Source organism: Palaemon carinicauda, chromosome 7 (genome assembly GCF_036898095.1).
Source record: "Palaemon carinicauda isolate YSFRI2023 chromosome 7, ASM3689809v2, whole genome shotgun sequence".
NCBI lineage: Eukaryota > Metazoa > Arthropoda > Malacostraca > Decapoda > Palaemonidae > Palaemon > Palaemon carinicauda.
The window spans coordinates 171,648,263-171,675,680 of NC_090731.1; the positions used below are offsets into that span (position 1 = coordinate 171,648,263).

The 27,418-nt window shown below is 42.6% G+C and overlaps 1 protein-coding gene across 4 annotated transcripts in view; it reads left to right on the plus strand.

Moving 5' to 3' along the window:
• Positions 1–629: 629 nt before the first annotated feature.
• The window catches only part of LOC137644180 (tudor domain-containing protein 1-like), a 61,210-nt gene continuing 34,421 nt past the window's right edge, over positions 630–27,418 (plus strand). For 3 of the 4 annotated variants that reach the window (XM_068377179.1, XM_068377176.1, XM_068377177.1), the window contains exons 1-6: positions 630–749; positions 6,198–6,329; positions 7,468–7,540; positions 8,056–8,177; positions 11,357–11,489; positions 13,211–13,348. In XM_068377179.1, the coding sequence (XP_068233280.1) occupies positions 6,199–6,329; positions 7,468–7,540; positions 8,056–8,177; positions 11,357–11,489; positions 13,211–13,348 (597 nt within the window). In that variant the 5' untranslated portion in view covers positions 630–749; position 6,198. The remainder of the gene's footprint in view (positions 750–6,197; positions 6,330–7,467; positions 7,541–8,055; positions 8,178–11,356; positions 11,490–13,210; positions 13,349–27,418) is intronic. The other variant, XM_068377180.1, reaches the window with a different exon arrangement.

Genomic DNA, 27,418 nt, shown 5'->3' on the forward strand with positions numbered 1-27,418 from the left:
GTAGATATTGTTTTTTTGTTTTGTATTTTCGTTATTAATGAAGAACATTATTGTAAATAATGATTAAACATCATTGAAAATTCCGAGGGATGTTCTCTTCATACTAAATGATAATTTATGTGATTAAATAAATGCCCCCCTAATTACATTTATATAAACATCATAATTTTATATATAAAATTTTTAATTAACTTTTTTATATAATTAGATTAAAAATGGATAAAATTCGTATAATATAATTTATATTATTCATCAGTGAAACTCGAAAGGAATGTTCTCTTCATACTAAATGAGCATTTATATGATTAATTAAACACCACATTAATTATATTCATATAAACATCATAATTTTCCGTATAAAATTTTAATGAATAAATATTTTGTATATAATTAGATTAAAAACGGTTAAAATTCGTATAATATAATTTATGTTAAACATCAGTAAGGGGTGTTTTCTTCATACTAAATGAGCATTTATATGATTAATAAAACACCACATTAATCATATTAATATAAACATCATAATTTTCTATATAAAATTTTAATGAACATTTTTATTGTATAAAATTAGATGAAAATAAATAAAATTCGTTTAATATAATTATTTGTAAAGATGAGTGCCTCCTTGAGATTCCTTGGCGTTCCCTGACGGCTGGTTCTGTCCACGACGACACATTATCTCTTAAATTTCTGTTTTCTCTCTGTGTGGTGTGAATTAAGCTATTCTTTGGCTATTAAAGGTACTTAAAGTAAGTATTCTGTATACACTCGTTGTCTTTTCAATGTGGGCTAACTACCAGTTGATAAGACCCATGAAATGTTTTGCTATTCTCCATTGAAAGTCAAATCCAGAAGTTTCTCGTAGGGACAATGTCATTCCATTACGTTGAAGTTATTGGCTTATTTCCATGTTTTCTTTACTGTTTTCTCAGTGTGTTTATTAGGAAATGTGTGTATCAGAAGCTTCCCTTTATCACATATGTGAAATTTCATAATCAATAAACTTTTTTAGTTTTGAACTCTTGGAAATTTTCATCTTACACAAGGGCTGTACTCTGCACATGTTCAGTGATGACGCGATGAGTAATTTAAGTAATTTAATAGATACAGGACCTCCTTGAAGAAGGAGATGTTAATAAAGGTGGAAAACTTCCATAATTTGTGTGTTTTTTTGGGGGGGTGCAAATAAAAAAGTATTACAACAAAATGGGAAGACAAGTATAATGCAATGATGCTTTGTTACCTAAACTTAACCTGAAATAGTGCTATGATAAAAATTTCTTGCCGAACACATGAACCATATATTATGCCATTTAATGGGTTCATTGTAGTGTATTACAGGGCAATGTAACTTAGGGAATCATAGCATTTAATGTTTCTGTGTTTTAGTCGTCTAACCGTTATTAGTTTTGCAAAGCTCAGGATTTTGTGTTTTTTCACTCCTATATAATATGGGGTATTTCAGGAGGAAACCCTAAAGAAGAGGGTTTATCCCTACATGAATACGAACCTTCTTGTAATAGCATGATGTCTGAAACTGAAAAGTAGGAAACTTTACGTTTATACTTAAAACGAGTCGACAATTGTTGCTTGTGCGCGACAAAATTTGGATTTTTAAATGCAATATTTTCCTTTCCCTTTTGGTTTGCAGATTGATTGAACGTCTTTTGGCAAAACGTCTAAATAGTTATGCTGAAGGTATTCACCTTTTCCTTAATTGACAGTTCGGTTGTTGCAAAGAGTTTAGAACATACGACTTTAAGATTGTCAATAATGTACAGAAATCTCTTGATTGTGGACAGGAAGTCCGTACTATGGACCTTGATTTTCGTGCTGTTTATGATTGTTTCAAGCGCATATTCTTATTGTCGTAGGAGAGTTTTTACTCTCCAACTCACAAGGTGTCTCTAGTTCCAGGTCATAGAGAATCCAGAAGCTGACGCATGAGGGAACCATCGCTAAAAGCATGGTCATTTGCTAGTAGGAAAACTAATGCCCTAAGGACGGATGGAAGTTGTCCAGAATCTCCATTATCTTATAGAGAATCTGTTATAGTTGATACAAGACTACTAGTACGACTCGGCCACAGATGTTCCCTTCGTGACCGCATAAGCCCTTCGGAGGTACTATCTGTGAAAGTGTACCCAGTAGTCTTGGGACATGTGGTAGCTGCTTAGAAGGTTGTGTATTGTACCTACCTCCTTTTGGGGTAAGGGGCATCTCGTCTAAGATAGCAGTCGCTGATCTCGTCTAAGATAGTGGCCGCTGATTTAACCCTGGATAGGTACGGTGGGTCGTTTGCGACCCCGAGCGTCAAAAAAAAACAGGTTTTTCTCACGTGACTCACCCCTGTGACTGAATTTGTGGGTGATCGACCTGCAGGAGGTGTCTCCCCTACACGCTCTAGTAGTGTCCAGATGTGCATTGCTGTAGCTGTACTCCTTCCCCGATTTCTGAGACGCGTCGGGGTCGTTCGCGTCCGAGTTTACCCTTCTGAGGTAGTTTGCATAATTATCAAAGTTATTACGTATTATGAAATTGTCGTAGAATGGTGCAACTTGTATAGGTTATCAGTTGTGGAAAGTCTTGGTGGATTGTTTGGCTACCATGTGCATGTTTTTTTTTTAGTTAAAATGTCGTTCATCACCACGAGGACCATTTTACCGCGAGTGCCCCTTTTTCATTTTTTTTCATTTTTTTGCCAAGTCATTTTTCCGTAAGATATTGCCAAATAGTGTCGTAAAACTTTTGCTTGTTTAGTGTTGGAAAGTGTGTCTAGATGATCTGGCTACCCATGCATGACTTTGTTTTTGTCAGATACGACGTAGTTATTGGTATATTGGGTATTTAACTGCGGTTACCAATTTCTGTTTTTTTTTCAATATTTGTAAAAATTACTACGTAGTAAGGAATTGCCGTATATTATTCATTTTTTTTTCATGTTTATGTGTTAGAAAGTGTGCCTTGATGGTTGGGCTAACACGTGCATGTCTTCTTTTTTATCTGAGATGTCGTATATTAGAATGTCGGGCATTTTACCGCGAGTGTCCCTTTTTAATTTTTTTAAATTTTTTTGCCAAGTCATTTTTCCGTAAGATATTGCGAAATAGTGTCGTAAAACTTTTGCTTTTTTAATGTTGGAAAGTGTGTCTAGATGATCTGGCTACCCATGCGTGATTTTGTTTTTGTCAGATACGACGTAGTTATTGGTATATTGGGTATTTAACTGCGGTTGCCAATTTCTGTTTTTTTTCAATATTTGTAAAAATTTACTACGTAGTAAGGAATTGCCGTATATTATTGATTTTTTTTTCATGTTTATGTGTTAGAAAGTGTGCCTTGATGGTTGGGCTAACACGTGCATGTCTTTTTTTTTATCTGAGATGCCGTATATTAGAATGTTGGGCATTTTTCCGCGAGTGCCCCTTTTTATTTGTTTTGCATTTTTTTGCTTAGTCATGTTACCGTAAGGAATTGGCAAGTAGTGTCGCAAAACTTATATTTTTATAGTGTTGGAAAGTGTTTCTAGATGATCTGGCTACCCATGCCTATTTTTTTTTTAGCCAGATATGGCGTATATATAAGTATGTGTTCGATTTTCCTGTGATTGCCATTTTTTCGTTTTTTCCCATTTCTTTCAAAATTACTACGTACTAAGGAACTATCACAGAGTAATATTTCATTTATATGTTTATTTGTCAGAAAATATGCCTTGATGGTTTGCCTAGCACGTGGCTGAAATTTTTTTTTTCTGAAATGCCGTATATTAGAATGGCCATTTTTCCACGAGTGCCCCTTTTTATTTGTTTTGCATTTTTTTGCTTAGTCATGTTACCGTAAGGAATTGGCAAGTAGTGTCGCAAAACTTATATTTTTATAGTGTTGGAAAGTGTTTCTAGATGATCTGGCTACCCATGCCTATCTTTTTTTTAGCCAGATATGGCGTATATATAGGTATGTGTTCGATTTTCCGGTGATTGCCATTTTTTCGTTTTTTCCCAATTCTTTCAAAATTACTACGTACTAAGGAACTATCACAGAGTAATGATTCCTCTAGATGTTTATTTGTCGGAAAATTTTGTTTACTTTTTTTTTGATTGAATATCATCAAATTTTTTTAGCTAAAATATTGTTTTACATTTTTTTTTTTCGATTTTATTTCCCTTCAAAAAAAATTTTTTGGGTCAGAATTTTAATTTTATAGTCGTAAAATAATCGACAATTATCCAGCAACCCACCATACAATTTTTATGCATATCCAATAATAATTAGATTAGTAAATAACACCTTGAAAATGACATACCCTTCCTACATTTCAAGTGGCAGATTAGGGAGTCTGAGTCAGTGTGGTTGGCGGCCATTTTGTGGACATATCCGAAGCGTAAGCTGCCCTATCTATATATATTCTTGTTCCCTATAGAATTTGTGATATTTTGGTATATTTTTACCTGCATAAATATCATATTATATATTAAATATATGTATTTTTTTTACGAAATTTCCAAGTACTCAAAAAATTACCTTTAGATATGGCCCCTGATATAAATGTAATTTACAAAATAATGAAGATTTTTTTACATATTTCTATTTTAGGATAACATATGTTTATTCCCTAAAAAAATTAGCCACTTCCTATTTCATTTGGGTACCCAAAAAAATTCATGAAATTTGGACAGATTTTTTTGGCCAAAAAAAGTTACCCTTTTTTTCTCATTTCAGATCTTCACCTCCATGGGTCTGACTTCATCCAAAATACATCAAGATGTGTCCTAAACATTCAAGAATCAATTCCTAAAAGGATTTGTGTATATATGTATAAACTTTTTTTTTATGAATTTTTATGTCAGGTCTTTTATTTTTTCTACTTAATTTTTTAAAATATTTATAATAAATAGTTTTTCTGCAGATGAGTAGTATTTATCTTTACAGTTGTTTTAAGCATTCATTGAAGTTTTTTTTGGCAAAAGAAAAAAGGAGGTTACTGCAAAAACTGATTTTTCAAGAATTTTTTTTGGCGTCGGGGTCGTTCGCGTCCGAGTATACCCTTAAAGGGGTGTCCGAGGACCGTACCTATCCAGGGTTAAGAAATCGGTCGATGATCTCAGTCTACGATAGCGGCCTCTGATCTCGTCTAAGAAATTGGTTGCTGATCCTGTGTAAGAAATCGGTCGCTGATCTTGTCTAAGATAGTGGTCGCTGATCTCGTCTAAGATAAAAGTCGCTGATCTCGTCTAAGATAAAAGTCGCTGATCTCGTCTAAGATAAAAGTCGCTGATCTCGTCTAAGATAGCCGTTGCTGATCTTGTCTAAGATAACGATCGCTGATCTCGTCTTAAGACAACGGTCGCCGGTCCTGTCTAAGACAACAGTCGTTGATCCTGTCTAAGACAACGATCGCTGATCCCGTTTAAGATATCGGTCGCTGATCCAGTTTAAGATAACAGTCGCTGATCACGTCTTAAGATAACGGTCGCTGATCACGTCTTAAGATAACGGTCGCTGATTACGTCTAATATAACGGTTGCAGATCTTTTCTAAGATAACGGTCGCCGATCCCGTCTAAGATAACGGTCGCCGATCATGTCTAGGATAACATTTTCTACGTTAGACTAGGATAAGGAGGGGGAAAATGGTTTGTATGCAGAACTCATTACTTTATATTGGCCCTACAATATGATAGCATATCCTTCAAGGATATAGGTTCCTCTGTGACCATCTGCCTAACCTTTGACATACTGGGTTTTAGGGGCTTCCTACCCCCAAGGGCAAGTCTATTAAATGAGGATTTGTATTAGTATATGAACAAATCACTAGTTCTAAAAACAAATTTGTATTTTACTAAACTACAAACCGGATTTTGGTAAGTTTCTTTTCTTGCCGCGACCCCACCCTCCTTGCGTGCCCTAGGTCAAGGTCAAATTGTATCATTATGTGTGGGGGGGGGGGCGGAGGCTTTCGTCCCACCCTAACAGTTACTAGCAACAACTTTTCATAGATTTAAATAGCAGAGTTCTAGCCAAGTTGAAGTCATATTCCCTATTGAAGTACTCAGGTTTCTAGTTAAGAAAATACTAATTGCTTTTAAAGTTTTATTTTTTCTTCATGAATTTATTTTTACAAAATATTTGGTGTATTTTATGTATACTCTGTGTACTATACTGCATTGCAGCTAATAATTTACTCTTTATCGTACACAGAATGGGTTCGCTGAAGAGTCCGCAGGATGGCGGGGAGGACGAACTGGGAGGATGGGATCCAAGAAAAGAGGATTACTTGGATCGGCAGAGTTCAACAAGCTTTGGCACCAATTTTAGCCGAACAAACAACTTGTAAGTTTACGCTCTGCAATGTAAATGGCATTTTTTCCCCTTATAATGCTGACTTAAATCGTAATGGTGTATAAAATATGTATCTTGAAGAAAACTATTCCAGAGTTTACCGAGTATAGGAAATTTAGAATTTTTCCCTTCCCAGTCACACCATCTTATCTGAATCTGTATGAAACACACACATGAAAATACACAAATATAGTAGTAATTTTTACATTAATAATATTAATAATCTGGTAGGACATTTAAAGTATAAGTTGAAAAACATTCACAGTGAAAAATGAATGCATTATCTATGCTTAGCTCAAACAAAATGGCAAGCTTTTCTTTTAGTATACAATACTGATTTCTCTAGATGTTTTCTGAGCATATCCAGTTATTACCTCTATCATATGAAGTCATTTCATCCAGTTTGATTCAGTTGATGGAAAATATGGAACATGAAATTGAAATTTGGTTTTAATTCTGACATATGTCCTCTTGCTTACTGTTTTCTGACCTTTTTTAAAGTGTCAAAAGTTGTGAGGTGTTTACTGCAATGGTGATATGAGTCGTTAGTTCACCTCGTGCCTCAAACTATTGACGATTCTTTAGGGTATTATGTGTCGCTTTAGTCCCAAACTTTTCTCACATTTTGTCTTTATACTTTACCTATCTTCCCTCTTCATTACTATTGGGAATTCTTTTCTTTTTATCTTACTGTTCAACCTCTTTCAAGTTTTGCCTATTAGTGCAATGTTGGGGTCCTGCTGGATTTCTACTTGCCCCCTGTAAATCCAAATTTCTGTTTTCACTTTAAATGTACTCTATATTTTACTATGGACTTGGAACTCTTATCATTACTTTGAACTGAACCTATAACCTTCCAGTAAAGCTGCTAATGATCAAACTAAAGAAAACCCATAAGACACTCATTATAAGTGAAAAAATAAGAGATCTAAGTTTTGCTGGTAATGAAGCTAAAGTAGTGAGGACTTGATAAAAAGATTAATTATATTTTATGTATCAGCAAAGATTTATTCATATTTTTTGTAACTTTTTCTCCAAAGACAAGGAAATTTATGTGTGGTATATGGGATAAGTAATTTATTGAATGCTTTGAAATTGAATCTACTTTGAAAGTTTTTCTTTTTTTTAGAGCTCGAACCAAAGAGGTCGTACGAGAGACTCGTGGTCTTTACGTGAGGAATATTCCAGTGTCTTTGTCGGAGGTAAGTTCACATGGAGGAAGATTTAGTGTTGTATAAGATTTGCTTTGCAAGGTTTTTCTGTTTTGTGTCTCATGAAAGCATATGGAATGTAGTCTTTACCATTGAGAAACATATGAGCCTTTAAAGTTGAATAGAAAAGCTTTGGCCCATATATGAGTGTTTCAGTCGAGAAACATGACAAGTGACATTTTTAATATTGCAGAAATCGCAATTGAAAAATGTCTATTTTCAATCGCGAGTTCTGCAATATTACAAATGGCGCTTGTCATGTTTCTTGACTGAAACACTCATATGTCTCCATCTGTGTCTTGTTTTATTTGCTTCTTTTACTTTTATAAGTAATTATAGATATAAGTAATGTGACTTGGAGGCAAGTCTCAGAATAATGTATTTTATTACAGTAAGATTTTCTTTTTGAGTAGATCCTTCTGGGGCTTACGAACTTATTAAACAAACATAGTTCCCAGTTATTCATATACTTGTCCTGGTTTTACAAACTTTTGCATTTATTCCAGGAAAGCTTGTTTAAAATCTTCAGTGCTCACGGGAAGGTTCTCAACGTCTTCATCGGCAAACCTCGGCTTGACTTTGCAGCCTCAAATCAAACCTGGGGTATAGTGAAAGTGGAGAGCATGAAGTAAGTATAGCAGGGTTGTAGAATTCATGTTTTAAAGATTTCACGTGCGGCAGAAAGAGAACATAACAATTTCTTAGAGACTGGTGGTATATACCTATGCTTGGTGTCCAAGCCCCCACTTCACTCAAGCTAGGACAAGCGGAGTTCATGCAGTGCTCCCTCAAACTGCTCATCCCTTTCTCTAAAAGACAGGGAGGTTGCAGACCCACAAAATCTATGGAGCTTAATCTGTAACACTGGATAATCTGTATTTATGTTTACCATAAAAAATTGTCCCATGGCTGCATAGGTAATCCTTCCTTCCTCTTGTTCATTATCCCCACATTCTTTTCTAAGGTCATTATTATTATTACTAGCCAAGCTACAACCCTAGTTGGAAAAGCAAGATGCCATAAGCCCAAGGGCTCCAACAGGGAAAAATAGCCCGGTGAGGATAGGAAATAAGGAAATAAATAAGTGATGAGAATAAATTAACAATATATCATTCTAAAAACAGTAACAACGTCAAAACAGATATGTCCTCCTTTACAGTACTGTATTATTGTTACTACAGGCTCCTAGATATATTCCAAGGAGGTTTAATAATTAAACCTCCTTCGATATATTCTCTTTTTTTAGCTCTTTTCTTTTTCAGGTGGTTTACAGCACTTTATAGTACTGTATTATACAATTGCTACAGCACTATAGTATTATGTTTTTCCTACAGCGCTTATGGTATCATGTTATTTCTCCAGCACAAAATCCACATATATTTTCTACATTAAAACGACAAGGATCACAACGTATTCCTGTGTAACGGCAAATTAGATAGATGTAGATGCAGCTGAAGAACAATTCTATGATTAAAGGGAAAGCTGATGGTTATTCATATGATACAAATTTGTTGTCAGCATGAAAAGAAGAAATTTTGACATTAATCCGTAACTTTTCCTTTAAGAGGGCCGGCATTCTGTTAGTTGGATTATCTTTTGATTTATCATAGGGTTCTTTATCAGAATTATTCAATGGATGTTGTAAATTTCGTGCTTTAGTCTTAGGTTATTATTATTATTATTAGCCAAGCTACAACCCTAGTTGGGGAAGCAAGATGCTATAAGCCCAACGGCTCCAACAGGGAAAAATAGCCTAGTGAGGAAAGGAAATTAGGAAATAAATAAATGATGAGAAAAGATGGAAATCGTTTAAACTCATTCTAATTACTCTCGGCTGTTCTTTTATAACCCAGTCCCTGTAAAAAATCTGCACTTTCTGTTCTAATTACAGAAGGTCTTCAACTTAAAAACATTGAGATAATGAGCTTTAAATAATTTTATTAATTTTATTTTTAATCCTTTTAATCCCTCCTTATTTTGCCTTTAGATATTATTGTATGAAAGTTTTGTGGTTGTCTTTAGAAGTTAAAATGATACCAAATGTGTGAGTACAGGTATGGTTAATCCTTTTACCCCCAATGGACGTACTGGTACGTTTCACAAAACACATCCCTTTACCCCTATGGATGTACCCGTACGTCCTTGCAAAAAAAAGGGCTAATTAAATTTTTTGCATATTTTTTATAACTTTTTGAGAAACTTCAGGCATTTTCCAAAAGAATGAGACCAACCTGACCTCTCTATGACGAAAATTAATGCTGTTAGAGCAATTAAAAAAGAATATATTGCAAAATGTGCTTGAAAAAGAAAACCCCTGGGGGTTAAGGGTTGGAAAGTTCCAAATAGCTTGGGGGCATAAGGGTTAATCCTTTTATTCCCTCCTTTTTTTGCCTTTAGATATCATTGTATGAAAGTTGTGTGATTAGTTGTAGATGTTAAAATACCAAATGTGAGAGTATGGTTATGGTTAATTAATTTACATTATACACCGCTGAATGGTCTTTGATGCCCCAGTGCTTGGCTTAAGGCCTAAAATTTGATATCCAACCCAACAAATCCAACTGAAAATAACAATGAAAAGGTAAATAAATACTGTAATAAAACAATATTATATCTTTAACCCTTTTACCCTCAGGCTATTTGGAACTTTCCAACCCTTAACCCCCAGCCGTTTTTTTTTTTTTTTCAAGCACATTTTGCAATATATATTTTTTAAATTGCTCTAACAGCTTTAATTTTTGTCATGGAGAGGTCAGTTTGGTCTCATTCTTTTGGAAAATGCCTGAAGTTTCTCATAAAGTTAAAAAATAAATATGTAAAAAAAATGTAAATAGCAGTTTTTTGAAAGGACGTACCAGTACGTCCATGGGGGTAAAGGGATGAGTTTTGTGAAATGTACCAGTACGTCCAGTGGGGGTAAAAGGGGTAATATACTAAGCAAATCTATATTATTAATGACCTCATATCTATTTCATATGAAACCTGACTATTTGTGGACTTTTGTAGCTAGAAATCTTAGACATGGGATTCAGGTTAGGCTACCCTAGGCCAAAATGTAACAAAATTTGACTTAAAAACCTTTTATTGGAACCAATTAATTTTGTAAGTCAAGGACCTATACATTAAAGTACTGTATTACCAGTAACAGATTATATAGTCATTTCAAGTTTCCTTTTGTAGATAATGTATACTATATTAGTGATTTTCAATTTTCTTTTCAGTATGATAAAAAACAATATTTTTATGAATTTAGTAGTTTCATTATTAAATATAAAATCTAAGTAAACCTCTTTAACATTTTTTTTAATGAGTATAACTCATATTTTTGAAAGTTAGCAGCTCTGAGTTCTATATCAACTATTATTGTATGTAATTTTTTCTTGGAGCCCTTGAGTTAAGCTTATAGCATCCTGCTTTACCAACTAGGGTTGAAGCATACAGTAGTTAGTATTAGGATAACGACAATTTATAGTGTCAGACCATTAATTGTTATAGGAGTTTTGTAACGTTAAATGCTACTGTCTTTCATTCATTGTAAATGGCATGCTGTTTGCACTCACCAAACGTTCAGCTGGGCTCCACAAGTCATTAGAGGAGTTGGAAGACCCAGACCTACATGGCTGAGGACTATGAAGTGCAAAGTAGGAGACGATGAATGGGGAAGTATTTAATTAAATGTTCAAGATAGAGACAACTGGCAAAATCTAACCGAGGCCCTTTCCGCCAATAGGTGTAGGAGGAGATGATGATGATATATGGAGTGTAATTTTAAGGCTTTTTATTCAGTAATGTTTTTTTTTATTGCAGGGATGCATTGGCAATGATCACGGCGCTGAATCTCAAGAGTCCGTTGAAGTTAAAAGTAGAGCTGTCTCTAACTGAAGAGGAAAGAGCAAAGAGAAGACAGGAAAAAGAAATGGAGAAAAGTGCTCAGAAAGAGGTTAGATTCCATAATTTTTAAATATAAAGGAATTTTAGTCGGCAATTTCAGTGACGCTCTAGTTTTTGTAATTATTACTGCAATGTTCTTTTCTCTTATTTGCTGTGACTATTGAACCTAATATATCCTGTAGGGTTAGATTTCCCTATGTTTCCCCATGAAAGACTTGTGTTTTTTTAAGTGTATTTTTACTCTAGCCCATGCATAGTTAGATGAAGCACCTCTTCCATTTCAGAAAGTAAAGACAAGAGCTTGTGATATTCTTGGAAGCAGCTCTAGCTGTAGCTCAGTGTAGTACCAAATGAATCATTTCCAAGGGTTATTTGAATGAAGCTTTAGGTCCTATTGTTTTTGGGGATATTATAGCTCAAGGTTATATATATACCTGTTATAGGCTGTCCTAGATGTTACTTTTCAGTGGATATAAATGTTTTTTTACAGTATTTTTCTCCTTGTTTTAAAGCTCTTGTTGTGGTTTGGTAGGAAGCTTGGAATCTGTAGGTGGGAATCACTTACTTTAGCTTATATTATTTTTACTCTTATAATTTGTAATGGGAAATAAGTAGCATAGGTTACATTAAAATACACAATGTTCCGTGTATTTATGATAAATAAAATAACCCACAATTTATGAAAAATGAAATTTTTTTAGCTTTCGAAGGGACCATCTCCCTTCCTCTTCATATTCTGAAGAGGAAAGGAGATGGTCCCTTCGAAAGCTAAATAAATTTCATTTTTCATACATTGTGGTTTATTTTATTTAGCATAGGTTATGTTTCATATTGTGGTCTTCATATCAAATAAGTTGATTTATGTACAGCCTGATGAAAATTTAAAACTATACTTTATCGCTTATTTCCACGTCTCTTCCCATCTTGGCTTAGTAGAACTACACTACAAACAGTTCTGCCTTTGGATATTTACGACAATAGCTTTATGTTAATGCAAATAGGAATATGTTTTGCTGTATAATTAAAATTTCTATCAGTCCAATATAGTTAAGACAGCAGTATACTGTATGTATAATTAGAAAGTTGAAGTAAACGTAATGACGTAATTTTAGGAAGACAGATGTGATACAGAATATCCCCCCCCCCCCGTAACCCTGCAAGGCTGTTGAACCTAAGTTATTGACCTATCAGTGGTGTACCTTTACTAATAATATTTTATGATAAAACATATGTAAATAAGAATCATTTATCAATAAGCATGACAAATTTTAATGTGGTATGCAACAAGTTGTAGGTCGAAGGGAAATGTTAAATTGGACACGGTTTCTTTTCTTTTTTCCCCATTTGTAAAGTCATTTTGCAAAGGAGAGGACCCCTCAAATCTAAAGCTCTTGGGTATAGGCACAAAAAAGGTCAAATGGTAGTTTGTTAGCTTGTCATTCAGAACTATTGATTATGATAATGGAAATAACAGCCAAGAGGTAACAGTTTTCTACTGTGGTCTAGCATGAATAAATTATAGAAGGAATATTGCTATACAGTGTAAATATTTGATAGTCATCATTTACTACTTTCTTATTGAGCAAAGTTTTATTAATGCAAGTTTCTATAAAATTAATTCTATTTTACTAGAACTACTTCATGTTATTCAATGTGTAACATGGTTAGTAATTTGATTACGCTTTTGTATAAAAACACGTAATACAGAGGGATTAAATGAGCTGTGAAAAAATCTGTAGATTTCTCCTTATAAGATTGTTATCCTTGCAGATGGAAACTCTTGTATCCAATCGTATATGTACTGAGGACCTAGAGAAAATGATGCCAGCCAGTAATTCGCAGGAACATCCACCAATCAGTGAGTGCGGAATTGGACGTGGTAAGATGTTATCTGCAATAGCCAAAGAGGTAAGTCTTTCTAATTTCAGTCGTAGAGTTTGAGTGACAGTATTAGTGCTGGGTCTTCCTGTTCCACAAGTACACTGGTAAATATTTAGTTGTACTAGGTAGTGGGTTGGCCAGGGCACCAGCCACCCGTTAAGATACTACCATAGAGAGTTACGAGGTCCTTTGGCTGCCAAGACAATACTACATTGGATCCATCTTTCTGGTTATGGTTCACTTTCCTTTTGCCTACACGTACACTGAATAGTCTGGCCTGTTCTTTATAGATTCTCCTCTGTCCTCATACACCTGACAACACTGAGATTACCAAACAATTTTTCTTCACCCAAGTGGTTAACTATTTGTTGTTCAGTTGCTACTTTCCTCTTGATAAGGGTAGAAGAGACTCTTTAGCTATGGTAAGCAGCTCTTCTAGGAGAAGGACACTCCAAAATCTAACCATTGTTCTCTAGTCTTGGGTAGTGCCGTAGCCTCTGTACCATGGTCTTCCACTATCTCTTGGGATAGAGTTCTCTTGCTTGAGCACACTATTCTATCTAATTTTTCTTCTTATTGTTTTGTTAAAGTTTTTTTAGTTTTTATAGGAAATATTTATTTGTTCCGTAACCGAAATACAAACCACGCTATTTAATTAGGGTATTACTTTCGGCATAGCTGAAATGACGAGCCATTAGATTTTTAACGAGGGTTTACTGCTCCCTCGCTAGTTAGCGAGGAGGTAGGGAAGGGGTAGCTAGCTACCCCTCCCCCCCCTCACACACCGGTGAGTAGCTCACTTTGCTTTTGGCTCGGGTGATGAACAGACGTGTCTGCTCCCACCCTCGCTTATAGACAGCCTTAATCTTTTTTGCTTTTTCTTTGCAGTGTGTACGTGGAAGTTGGCCTCTACCATTATGTGGAAGTGCCCCGGATTACCTGACCGCCCTTGTGGTACTTATATGTCGGTGGTCGAAACGGACCCTCACACCTCATGTCCGTTCTGCAGGGGCCAACAGTGTGATAGAGACAAAGTGTGTAGGGAGTGGTCTACCTCCTAGTGGGAGAGGTTTTCCCGGCGCCGGAAGAAGAAGTCCAAAAGGGATCTTTCTCCTTCAATGGTTTCCTTGAAGAAAGAAAATTCCAAGGACTCTTCTTCCGTAGCCTTCTAACGTAGCCCGAACCTACTCCAAAGCTCCCGCTCGAGTGGTCTCTTCCGAGAGGCCGTCGAGTGGTAGCGGTAGGCGGTTCTTTTGTTGATCGACCTCGGGGTTCGGGAGAGGAAGTTGCCTCCCATAGCGAGGCAGCTCCTCCTCCTCCCCCGGGGGAGGATTTATCTATTATCACTGTTGCTAATGATGATTTGTTGCAGCTTTGGGCTTCCTTGGGGCTTAAGGGCTTCCTTGGGGCTTAAGGGCTCGCCCTCCAAGGAAGTCCTGTTTGACTTAATCCAGTTGGGGGCTGCTGTCAAACAGTCGCCGGCGGTAGCAGAGGTTGACCCTCTTGTCTATCGTCGACGTTGTTGTGGCAGGGGCCTCCGACGAGTTAGGTCAAACCCCTGCCTTGGTTCCCGATGCAGCTGAAAGCTTAGTTTCTCCCTCCGAACATCCTTCGAGGGAGGAGCTAAGTCCAACGGTCTCTCCTGCTGGTGATTCTCCCCCTTGGGGGAGTTCACTGACAGAGACGCCTTTTCGGAGGACTGACGATGGTCTGCCTGCCACCCCCAGAGGACGTATCCATCGGAAGACTCGCCCTCCTCTTCGCCGTAGAGGCCTTCCTTCTCCTCACAAGGGAGTTAGGAGGCACCTCTTCGGCTCTTCTCCGTCGCAGTCCCCCGTAGAGGATCCTCCTCGCTGTGCACCGACCATTGCAGTTGCATCCTTGGACCTCTCTGCTGATCGTTCTCCTTCGGACCTGTCGTCTCCGTTCCTGGCTGCTGACGCGCTTTGGGCGCCCACGCATCCCGTTTTCCAACGGGCACCGGTGCCTTCGGGGCAAAAGGGGCTTTCTCACAATGTGAGCAAGTCCCTTAAGCGCCAGGTATCCCCTGCGCTCCGTTCTCCTGCGTGCTTGTGCGGAAATTGCGCGCTAGCGCTCGCCTGCGGTGAAGTCTCTGCTCAGAACTTCATCCTCGGAGACAACGCCCCAGAGACCTTCTGCAGCTGAGACTACTCGCCATCGCTCTCCTGCTTGCTAGCGCGCTCCTGCTTGCCAGCGCGCTCCTGCTTGCCAGCGCGCTCCTGCTTGCCAGCGCGCTCCTGCTTGCCAGCGCTCTTCTGTTCGCCTGCGATCTTCTCCTCGCCCGCATACAACTGCACGCCCTTATCTTGATGCGTGCCCCGCGCGCCCACGGTCTCCTGCTCGCCAGCGCTCTTCACCTGCGCACCAGTGTTCGCCTGCATGCCATCGTTCGCCTGTACGCCATCGTTCGCCTGCGTGCCCACGATCTCCGGATCTGGGCGCAAGAAGGAAGAACCGAGTTTCTCCTTCTCTTCAGCGTTCGCCGATGCGCCATAGAACCCCGCCAGCTCGTCAGCCATCGCCTACGCGTCATCGTGCACAGACACCAGTTCCTGCTGTGCGCCCTCCTGCATGCCCATGCGCTAGGGGTAACACCCCTGCGCGTGGGTGCTCGCCTAAAGGTCGCTGAGATCCTGCGCACCCACGTGCTTGCGAACAATCTCCATCGCGCATGCAAACGCTTGCACTCCCGCCTGCGCTTCCTGCTTCTCCAGATTGCGCAACTGCGCGCCAACGATCTTCAGAGTGCCCGCGCGGTCCATCGCTCGCCAGCGCTCCAACGCGCCTTCTCGCCATCTCTGAGATCTCCTACGCTCCCGCACGCACCCTCACCTGTGCGCAGTCGCTCGCCTACACGCCCTACATGCCATCGTTCGCCTGCGTGCCATCGCTCGCCTGCGCGCCGTCGCTCGCCTGCGCGCCATCGCTCGCCTGCCCGCCATCGCTCGCCTGCGCGCCATCGCTCGCCAACGCGCCATCACTCTCCTGTGCACCATCATCCTCGCGCGCACGCGCGACCGATCGCCCGAACGCGATCCTAGTAGGATACTATCGCGCGAGCGCCAGCGCCATCCCCAGTGCCTTTCTCATCGGGAGGCACAACGTGAGCTACCGCGTGAGCCACCGCGTGAGCCACTGCGCGCGCCTACAGGAACGAGAGCAGCCAGGCCATCCTCACGCCGCCCCCCCCTCCCCCCGCAAGCACAGACCATCGCGCTCGCAGGAGGGAGGGAAATCACCAGATGGGTCCAGGGACCAACTTTCCTCTTCTTCCCTTTCCTTCCAGGCAGGTCCAGCAGTTGTGTCTACTCCAAAGGATCGCCCGATCCCCTTCCCTTCAGAGGGAGTCTCTGACAGCGCTGCTGTCAGTAAGCAGCCATGGTTTGGATCCCTCATCAGAGCTGTCGTGCAGGCTGTCAAACCTGCCTTTGCTGAGATGGGTCTCAAAACTATGGCGGCTCCGACCCCACTGAAGAGAAAGAGAGGAGTAGAAACTGTGGTAACTTCTCCGAGGGTCAAGCTGGCTCCTTGGACATCTTGAGGAAGGCTCCCTCTCCCCCCAGACGTTTTCTCCCTCTCCCGTGAACGAGCATTTTTAAATATTTAACTTAGCCGGTGAATATATAATAGCTGACGCTCCGGCGGCTCGACAGAAAAACACAAAAACTCGCGAGCGATCGCTATGAAGGTTGCGGGTGTGCCCACCAGCGCCAACTATCGGCCAGATACCGCATATACATGTAAACAGCTTCAATTCTTCTCTGTCGGTCTGATCGACAAGACGTACCATTACTCGCTGTTAACCTGGAGTTTTTCAACAGTCTTGGTGAAGTACTTCCTTTTGGTTTGAGCTTTCGCAGTGCAGGTGTTTTATCTTCAACTTAAATCTTGAACTCTTTTTTGGATAGATTTAATTGTTGATGACTTTGGGTTGTTTTTTGGACTTTCTTTGACTTTTCAAAATGGCCGACCCTTCCATTAGTACGGAAGTTAATTATAGATTTTCCTCTACATATTTTATATCTCACCCGCCTTTATTAGGCCTCTTCGATTAGCTTTCCATTTATAATAAACATCAAGATAAATTTTAATGATTTGTTTATATGCGGCCTTACCTATTCCTCCCCTAATCCGAGAGTAGGCGGTCCTAACTTGGAAACCGAAGTTAAACAACGTTGAGCCCTTTCAATCGTTAATAACTCTTACAGAGCAAATGATTTAAAACTTATTAAATGAATATTTTTTAGTAGATATTTTATGAAAGATTTTCTTTGAATAGTCTTCGTGCTGTTTCAAAGATGAACTAACGTTTGGTTTATTTATGCTACGCAGTTTGCGCTCTATCGTTACGATAGAGAAAGAGAGAATCACGGTTTCACTTTGCAGAAAGAGTAAATCGATTCTGACGTTTTGTTCATTCTTCTTTCAAACTGAAATGTTTTAAATACTAATTTAAAGGAACTTGTTAATTTTCAATTTCTTAGTCCTTTCAGTTTTTTCCTTTGGTCAAATAACCTGTTTATGGACGAAAGGTGAGTGGGCTTTTCTCTTCGGTGTGAAATCAAGAGAGAGAGAGAGAGAGACGGAGGGAGAGAGAGGAAGAGAGAACGTTCCGATCTTTATTCTCGTCCCAAGTCTCTGTACGGGGAGAAAGGATAAAACGTTTTTAGTTTTTATTCTCGTCCCAAGGCACTGTACGGTGAGAGATTGAAAACGTAGTTTTGAATGAACTAGTGTTTAGTCTCCTCCCCAGTCACTGATCCTTTTATCTTTATATATTTCCGTTTTATTCGATATATATGTTTACTGTTTTTTGCTTGTATTAATGTGCTTACATTATACGACTCATTTCGCAATTATAACCTTTTGATGTAGGGTAGAATTGCGTGCTTCAGGTAGAAATCAGTTTTATTCATGCCTAATGTGAAATTATTGAAAAATTCGATTTCAGTGAAGTAAGTGCAAAAACAGAAAATCGTAGTGATAGTGATGATTGCGCAAAGTGTTATCAGTGTTGCGACAGAGGGTTCGTCTGTTCGTGCCTGTCGTTCGCCTAGTCCGAGACCTCTTGCAAGCTCCCATGCCCCAGGGAGAAGTAATGTCGTAGGACTTATGGGTTCGAGAGGCTTTAACCAACGAACAGACGTTCCCTCTATGGTTTCAGGCGTGTCTCGTCAAGACTGCCCCTACCATAAGACGAGCGAGACGGTTTTCTCCTCGTCATCCGAAGGCTTATCGCGTAAGAAACCGTGGAGCAAGGTTTCGAGACCCTTAAAGCGAAAGTCAGTCCCTTCAGGACAGGTCCAGCATCCTGGTTGTAGCCATTGGCACAGCTCTGACCCTGTGCAGTCATCGGAAGACTGCTCGACGCCTAAACAGAAGCGTAACACAGTCTCCGAGAGTCTTAGTGTAGGCAAGGTTTTGCAGTCACAGACGTTACCCTCGTCTCTTACCGCACCCATTCCCGTTGATCCTAAATGGGTTGTACTGCAAGACATGCAGAATAAGCTTGCCTCTCTTATGGAGGACTATTCTGCTGAGCAGGTTCACGATGATCCTCGCCGCTTAGCTGATCGAGATCCTGGCCGTCAGCCGCCCAAACGAGCCTTTGCTCGTCCTGTTGACGTTGACGTTACAAAGTCACGTCAATCACGTTTTGTAGAGCCTCACTCGATGCAGTCCCGTGTTGACTCTCAGCCGCTTGTGGACGTTCAGCCGCTGCCGCTTGCTCTTGTTGACGTTCAGGACGTTCGCCAACCAGCGAAGTTGACTTGTTTTGACGTTGAGCGTCAAGCACCGCAGTCAAGAGTTGTTTTGACTGCTCAGTCTAGGCAGTCAAGGCAGTCTCGAGTTGACGTCGAGCGTCCTCCCGCACCTGTTGTTGTTGCTGGTCAGTCCTTTAAGCAGTTACATGACGTATCGTCCTTGACTGCTACTGATGCTCCTTTGCGTGTGGACTCTGCTTGTCAAGCATTGCCACCACAGCAGGTCTCTCCCTTGCTTGAGACTCGGCAATTGTCGGACGAGGTTCCTTCAGATGAGGAAGTTGCTGATCCCCCTTCTACTGATATTCCCTTGTGGACTCTGTCAGACGGAGAGGAGCCTAAAGCTGCTCAGCCCTCTATGGACTTTAAATAAATCATGCTGATTTTTAAGGATCTTTGTCCGGATCATTTTGTAACTGCTGCTCCTCGTTCGCCTAAACGTCAGAGTTTACACTAGGCCTAGCTACTTCGAAGCCGTTGTTTTCTAAGCTAGTGCTCTCTCGCTCTTCTAAGAGAGCTTTACGTTTGCTAGGCGACTGGTTGATCACCAGGAGGAGTTTGGGGGAGACAGCCTTTGCTTTCCCTCCCTTTTAAACTGGCTTATAGAGCGAGCGTCTGGTATGACACGGGAGAAGTTCTCGGCTTGGGAGTTCCTGCCTCTGCCCAGATAGACTTCTCAAACCTCATAGACTCTCCCTGGCGCCTGGCCATGAGACGCTCCAAGATTTTATGGTCGGCTTCAGAGCTAGACCATCTCCTGTTAGGAGTTTTTTCGAGCGTTTGAAGTTTTGCTGTACAATTATGTCATGCATAAACAAGGCTATCAGGGATGGCTCCAATAATCTGACAGCCACGTTCTCTGCAAGAACAAGACTATCAGGGATGGCTCCAATGATCTGGCAGCCACGTTCACTGCAGGAGTACGTAAGAGGCAAGTGCGCTCAATGTGTTCATTGTCAAGACAAACTTCACGATGAAGTCTACCAAGCTGTCTTGACAGCATTAATGGAAGGCGACTGGATGGTCTCTCTCGACCTTCAGGATGCATACTTCCACATTCCTATACACCCGGATTCCCAACCGTTTCTGAGGTTTGTTTACAGGAATGTGGTGTACCAGTTTCGAGCCCTGTGCTTTGGCCTCAGTCCTGCTCCTCTCGTGTTTACGAGGCTCATGAGGAATGTGGCAAAATTCCTCCATCTATCGGGAATCCGAGCCTCCCTGTGCTTGGACGACTGGCTTCTCAGAGCATCGTCCAGTCATCGCTGTCTGCAGGATCTACATTGGACGTTGGGTCTGGCCAAGGAGTTGGGACTTTTGGTCAATCTAGAAAAGTCCCAACTGATCCCATCCCAGACTATTCTATATTTGGGGATGGAGATTCGCAGTCCAGTTTTTCGGGCTTTTCCGTCTGCCACCCGAATAGAACAAGCCCTGCTCAAAATCCAACTAATGCTGAAAAGAGAACGTTGTTCAGTCAGGAGTTGGATGAGTCTCTTAGGGACTCTCTCATCCCTGGAGCAGTTTGTCTCGCTAGGGAGACTACACCTTCGGCCTCTCCAGTTCCATCTAGCCTCTCACTGGAACAAGGACAAGATGTTAGAGACGGTATCAATCCCAGTCTCCGAACCAGTAAAGGCATGCCTGAAATGGTGGGACAGCAATATCAGTCTGAGAGAGGGACTATCCCTAGCAGTCAAGAACCCAAACCACGTGTTGTTCTCAGACGCGTCGGATTTGGGTTGGGGTGCGACCCTGGACGGTCGGGAATGCTCGGGTCTGTGGACCTCAAGTCAGAAGAGCATGCACATCAACGGCAAGGAGCTATTAGCAGTCCACTTGGCCTTGATGAAATTCGAAAGCTTTCTTCGAAACAAAGTGGTCGAGGTCAACTCAGACAACACCACAGCTTTGGCGTACATCTCCAAGCAAGGAGGCACACACTCCCTCACGCTGTACGAGATCGCAAGGTACCTTCTCATATGGTCAAGAAATCAAGGCATCTCCCTGTTGACGAGATTCATCCAGGGGGACTTGAACGTCTTGGCAGACTGTCTCAGTCGGAGGGGTCAGGTGATACCCACGGAATGGACCCTCCACAAGGACGTGTGCAAGAGTCTTTGGGCGACTTGGGGTCAACCCACCATAGACCTCTTTGCCACCTCGTTGACCAAAAGGTTACCAATCTATTGCTCACCAGTCCCAGATCCAGAAGCAATCCACATAGACGCGTTTCTACTGGATTGGTCTCATCTGGACTTATATGCATTCCCACCATTCAAGATAGTCAACAAGGTACTGCAGAAGTTCGCCTCTCACGAAGGGACAAGGTTGACGTTGGTTGCTCCCCTCTGGCCCGCGAGAGAGTGGTTCACCGAGGTACTTCAATGGCTGGTAGACATTCCAAGAAGTCTTCCTCTAAGGGTAGATCTCTTACGTCAGCCCCACGTAAAGAATGTTCATCAAAGCCTCCCCGCGCTTCGTCTGACTGCCTTCAGACTATCGAGAGACTCTCAAGAGCTCAAGGCTTTTCGAAGGAGGCAGCCAGTGCGATTGCGAGAGCTAGGAGAGCTTCTACCATCAGAGTATACCAGTCGAAGTGGGAAGTCTTTCGAGACTGGTGCAAGTCAGCATCTGTGTCCTCTTCCAGTACCTCGTAGCCCAAATCGGAGATTTTCTTTTACATCTGAGAAATGTTCGCTCCCTCTCAGCTCCCACGATTAAGGGCTACAGGAGCATGTTGGCTTCGGTCTTTCGTCATAGAGGCTTAGATCTTTCCAACAATAAAGATCTCCAAGATCTCCTTAAGTCTTTCGAGACCTCTAAGGAACGTCGTTTGGCAACTCCTGGATGGAACTTAGACGTGGTCCTAAGGTTCCTCATGTCAGACAGGTTTGAGCCATTACATTCAGCCTCCCTGAAGGATCTCACCCTCAAGACACTTTTCCTAGTGTGCTTGGCTTCGGCTAAAAGGGTCAGTGAAATTCATGCCTTCAGTAAGAACATCGGCTTTTCTACAGAAAAAGCCACATGTTCACTTCAACTTGGTTTCCTGGCCAAAAATGAACTGCCTTCTCGTCCTTGGCCTAAGTCCTTTGATATACCTTGCCTGTCAGAGATTGTAGGCAACGAACTTGAAAGAGTGCTGTGTCCAGTTAGAGCTCTTAAGTTCTACTTAGCTCGTACTAAGTCCTTACGAGGTGGATCTGAGGCCTTATGGTGCTCGGTTAAGAAACCATCATTGCCTATGTCAAAGAATGCTTTGTCATATTTTATCAGATTTTTAATACGAGAGGCTCATTCTCACTTGAATGAAAAAGACCGATGCTTGCTTAAGGTTAAGATGCACGAATAGATCTCTGCAAAGTATTATGGACGCGACCTTTTGGAGAAGCAAGTCGGTATTCGCGTCATTTTACTTAAAAGATGTCCAGACTCTTTACGAGGACTGCTACACACTGGGTCCATTCGTTGCAGCGAGTGCAGTAGTGGGTGAGGGTTCTACCACTACATTACCTTAATTCCAATATCCTTTTAATCTGTCTCTTGAAATGTTTTTAATCTTGTTTTTGGGTTGTACGGAAGGCTAAGAAGCCTTTCGCATCCTGGTTGATTTGGCGGGTGGTCAAATGTCATTTCTTGAGAGCGCCCAGATTAGGGGTTTGATGAGGTCCTGTTGTATGGGTTGCAGCCCTTGATACTCCAGCTCCTGGGAGTCTTTCAGCATCCTAAGAGGATCGCTGGGCTTCGTGAGGAAGACAGACTAACAAGGCAGAGTAATCGTCTAAGTCAACTTCCTTACCAGGTACCTATATATATTTGGGTTTTGTTATGGTATAACTGTCAAAAACTCTAAGCATATACGCTGTAAACTTAATTATTTCTGGTCTCTACCCACCACCATGGGTGTGAATCAGCTATTATATATTCACTGGCTAAGTTAAATATTTAAAAATATTTTAATTATAAAATAAATTTTTGAATATACTTACCCGGTGAATATATAAATTAAAGGCCCCCCCTTCCTCCCCGATAGAGACCCAGCGGGATGAGAAGAATTGGAGCTGTTTACATGTATATGCGGTATCTGGCCGATAGTTGGCGCTGGTGGGCACACACGCAACCTTCATAGCGATCGCTCGCGAGTTTTTGTGTTTTTCTGTCGAGGCGCCGGAGCGTCAGCTATTATATATTCACCGGGTAAGTATATTCAAAAATTTATTTTATAATTAAAATATCATTTTCCGTCCTCAGGGGAGTCTTACGAAAGGTGAGGCATTCTCCCATCGCACCAATGGGAGAAACCCCACCTCGCGCTGGAGAATCATCCCAGGTTGGAGCAGAGAAGAGTCCTCAGACGTCATTGTTGGAGTCCTGTATTCCTCCCAGGAGGGAACCCAAGGATTCCAAGACAGTTCCCATGTCATCCTCAAGGATCCGTCCAGAACCTACCAGACCCGCGGAGAACGTCCACGTGTCCCCCCAAGAAGAGCCTTTGGGGATGGGTGACTTCGCTGCCAGTTATCCAGGAGGGGAGCCACAAGAGTCAGAGCATGCCTTCTGGCAAGTCCTGACCCTGATGAAGCATCTCAACAGGATTCCCGATCCTGAGATTCCTCCTCGTGAGGGCAAGGACACGGTCCTGGACCGAGTCTTTGGCACTCAGAAACCCGCTAAGGCCAGTGCAGCTTTGCCCTGGTCCCAAGGGGTGAAGAGTGCCAGGGATAAGGTCGAGGGCCAGCTCTCCGAGCTCGCCTCTTCCAGCCGTTCCACGGCTGGCAACAAACTCCTCCCGCCTCCTCGCGTCCAACAGAGGAGGTACTTCGAGATCACGGAGGAGGCTTGTTTAGATCTTCCCCTGCACCACTCTGTGGAAGAGCTTACTAAGGGAGTCTCTCGAGAGACACTCTAGCCGGCAAGTGACTTTCTCGGCGACAGAGATCATAAGCCAGGAGAAAGTTGCGAAGTGTGCCATGCAGGCTACTTCGTGGCTTGACATCTGGCTGGGATCTCTTGGCATCCTGTTGCGATTCAAAGATTTGTCTAAGGAGAGCACCAGGGAGGCCCTGGAGTCCTTCCTCCTCTCGGGCACCCGCACCATTGAGTTTCTGGCCCACCAAGTCTCGAACTTGTGGGCCAACTCAATCCTGAAACGTCGTGATGCGGTGGCAGAGAGGTTCCACGCGAAGGTCCCAACCTTCCCTTCTAGGGAAGAACCTGTTCGAGCCTAAAGACTTGGAACAGGCAGCCGAGAGATGGAGGAAGTCCAACCAGGACTCCCTCCTTCATAGGGCTCTTACATCAAAGCCCTATAAACCTCCGGCACCTCAACAACCTCGCCCGTCCAAGACAACGAAACCGGCTGTGGCAGCGAAGGCAACTGTGTCGAAGCCCTTTCCTGTCAAAGACAAGAAAGGCAAAAAGTCCTCCAGGGGAGGAAAGAATCCTAGAGGCAGCGGCCGAGGCCGCAAACGCTAGGATTGGCAGTCCCCCTGCATGTCCACCAGTGGGGGGATGCCTTCAAAGTTGCGCAGACAGGTGGCAGCAACTCGGGGCCGATTCCTGGACGATTTCCGTAATCAGTCAGGGATATCGCGTCCCGTTCATAACATCTCTACCTCCCCTGACAGCGGATCCAGTGTCGTTGAGCTCCTTTGCCATGGGATCGGCAAGGGGCCAAGCCCTACGGGCAGAAGTCCAGACCATGTTAAGAAGGGCGCTCTCCAGGAGGTCGTCGACGATTCCCCAGGCTTCTTCAGTCAACTCTTTCTTGTAAAGAAGGCGTTCGGAGGCTGGAGACCAGTCATCGACCTCTCAGCCCTGAACAGGTTTGTCAAACAAACCCCGTTCAGCATGGAGACGGCGGACACGGTCAGACTTGCGGTGAGACCATAAGACTTCATGTGTACACTGGACCTGAAGGACGCGTACTTCCAGATCCCAGTCCATCCGTCTTCAAGGAAGTACTTAAGATTCAGCCTAGACAACAAGATCTACCAGTTCAAGGTGCTGTGTTTTGGTCTCTCCACAGCACCTCAGGTATTCACTAGGGTGTTCACACTGATATCTTCGTGGGCACACAGGATCGGCATCCGTCTCCTCCGCTATCTGGACGACTGGCTGATCCTGGCAGACTCGGAGTCGACCCTTCTTCGACACCGAGACAAGCTTCTGGGACTTTGCCAAGATCTAGGGATCATGGTAAATCTCGAGAAGTCTTCCCTGCTTCCAACTCAATGACTGGTAAATCTAGGCATGATCTTGGACACCAATCTCCACAAAGCCTTCCCATCAGACGACATGATAGCAAGGCTGAGGAGGGTCGCAGTTCCTTTCCTCAGACGAGAAGAACTACCAGCCCAATCATGGTTACATCTCCTCGGTCACCTTTCTTCTCTGGCCCGTCTAGTTCCAAATGGTCGCCTCAGGATGAGATCCCTGCAATGGCGACTCAAGTCCCGGTGGAATCAAGGACAAGATTCCACGGACATCTTGGTCCCAATGGGTCCTGCAGAACGGACGGATCTTCAGTGGTGGTTGACAGAGGAAAACCTACGAAAGGGAGTGGATCTTCTCGTCCTCCCCCAGATTTGATGCTGTTTTCGGACGCCTCAAAAAAAAGGGTGGGGGGCCCACGTTCTCAACCACAGGACCTCAGGCCTATGGTCAGAATTAGAAAAGTACCTCCACATAAACCTGCTAGAAATGAAGGCCGTGTACCTGGCACTTCAGCAGTTCCAACAGTACCTGGCGGGTCACTTCGTGGTGGTGATGAGCGACAACACCATGGTAGTGGCTTACATCAACAAGCATGGAGGTACCTTTTCACAGCAGCTATTCCATCTTGCAGTAAAGATACTGAGATGGACCGAAGTCCACTCGATTCCACTATCAGCTCGCTTCACTCCAGGCAAGAGGAATGTGCTCGCCGACAGTCTGAGCAGGGCATCTCAGATAGTGAGTACCGAGTGGTCTTTGGATTGTCTAGTAGCCAACAAAGTCCTGACTTTGTGGGGTTCCCCAACGGTAGATCTGTTCGTGACAGCCTTGAATTTCAAGCACCCGCTGTACTGCTCCCCAGTCCCGGACCCCAAGGCACTCTGGCAAGATGCCTTTCAACAACGGTGGGACAACATCGACGTTTACGCCTTTCTCCCATTCTGTCTGATGAGGAGGGTACTCAACAAGACCAGAATATCGGTCAATCTCGATGACCCTAATAGCTCCGCTAGGGCATCATGCGGAATGGTTTCCGGACCTTCTGCAACTCCTAACGGAACTTCCGAGAGAACTCCCTCCACAACACGAGCTACTCAGACAATCACATGCCAACATCTTCCACAAAGCCGTAGCATCGCTACGACTTCACGCCTGGAGACTATCCAGTGTCTCCTCACAGAGAGAGGCTTTTCACAACAAGTTGCGGAAAAGATGTCTCGACACCTGCGAAAGTCATCCGCAGGGGTCTACCAGGCAAAGTAGAGAGTCTTCTGTGGTTTGTGTCGTGGAAGGGGGTATCTCTCCACTCGATGCCACTATTCCAGCAATAGCGGAGTTTCTCGTGTATTTGCGGGAAGAAATGCGCCTTTCAGTCTCGGCAGTAAAAGGCTATCGCTCAGCCTTAAGTCTTGCCTTCAGGCTCAAAGGAATGGACTTTTCCTCTTCGCTGGAACTTTCTCTACTCATATGAAGTTATGAACTTACCTGGCCCCAGTCGGAAGTGAGACCTCCTCCATGGAACGTGGTTCGAGTCCTCAGGTCTCTTAAGAACCATTATGCAAGGATTCTGATCGCCACCTGACTTGGAAGACGGTGTTCCTGCTTGCTCTGGCCTTGGCCAAGCGAGTCAGCGAACTTCGTCTCCTCTCGTATGACATCGCCCATTCAAGGGGATGGGGGGAGGTAACGTTCAGTTTCGTCCCTGAGTTTGTAGCTAAGACTCAGAATCCAGGAGTGCTGGACCCCCGGTTCGACTCCTTCCGGATTTCAAGTCTCCGTTCTGTAACAGATGACCCATACCATCTCTTACTGTGCCCAGTAAGGAGTCTGAGGCTTTATCTTAAGAGAACAGCTGCAATTCGTCCTCGGGTGCAAGCATTGTTCGTGAGCACCGGAAGGACAAAGAGGAGGGACAATCTCAGCTTGGATTTGCAGGGTTATCTACCATTCCCTGAATCCTGACCCTCCTCCGTCACGTCGCCCTAGGGCACATGATGTCAGGGGCATTGTTACGTCCCTTGCATTCAAGAGAAATTACTCTGTGACGCAGGTTCTACAAGCAGGGGTTTGGAAGCGTCAAACGACCTTCACA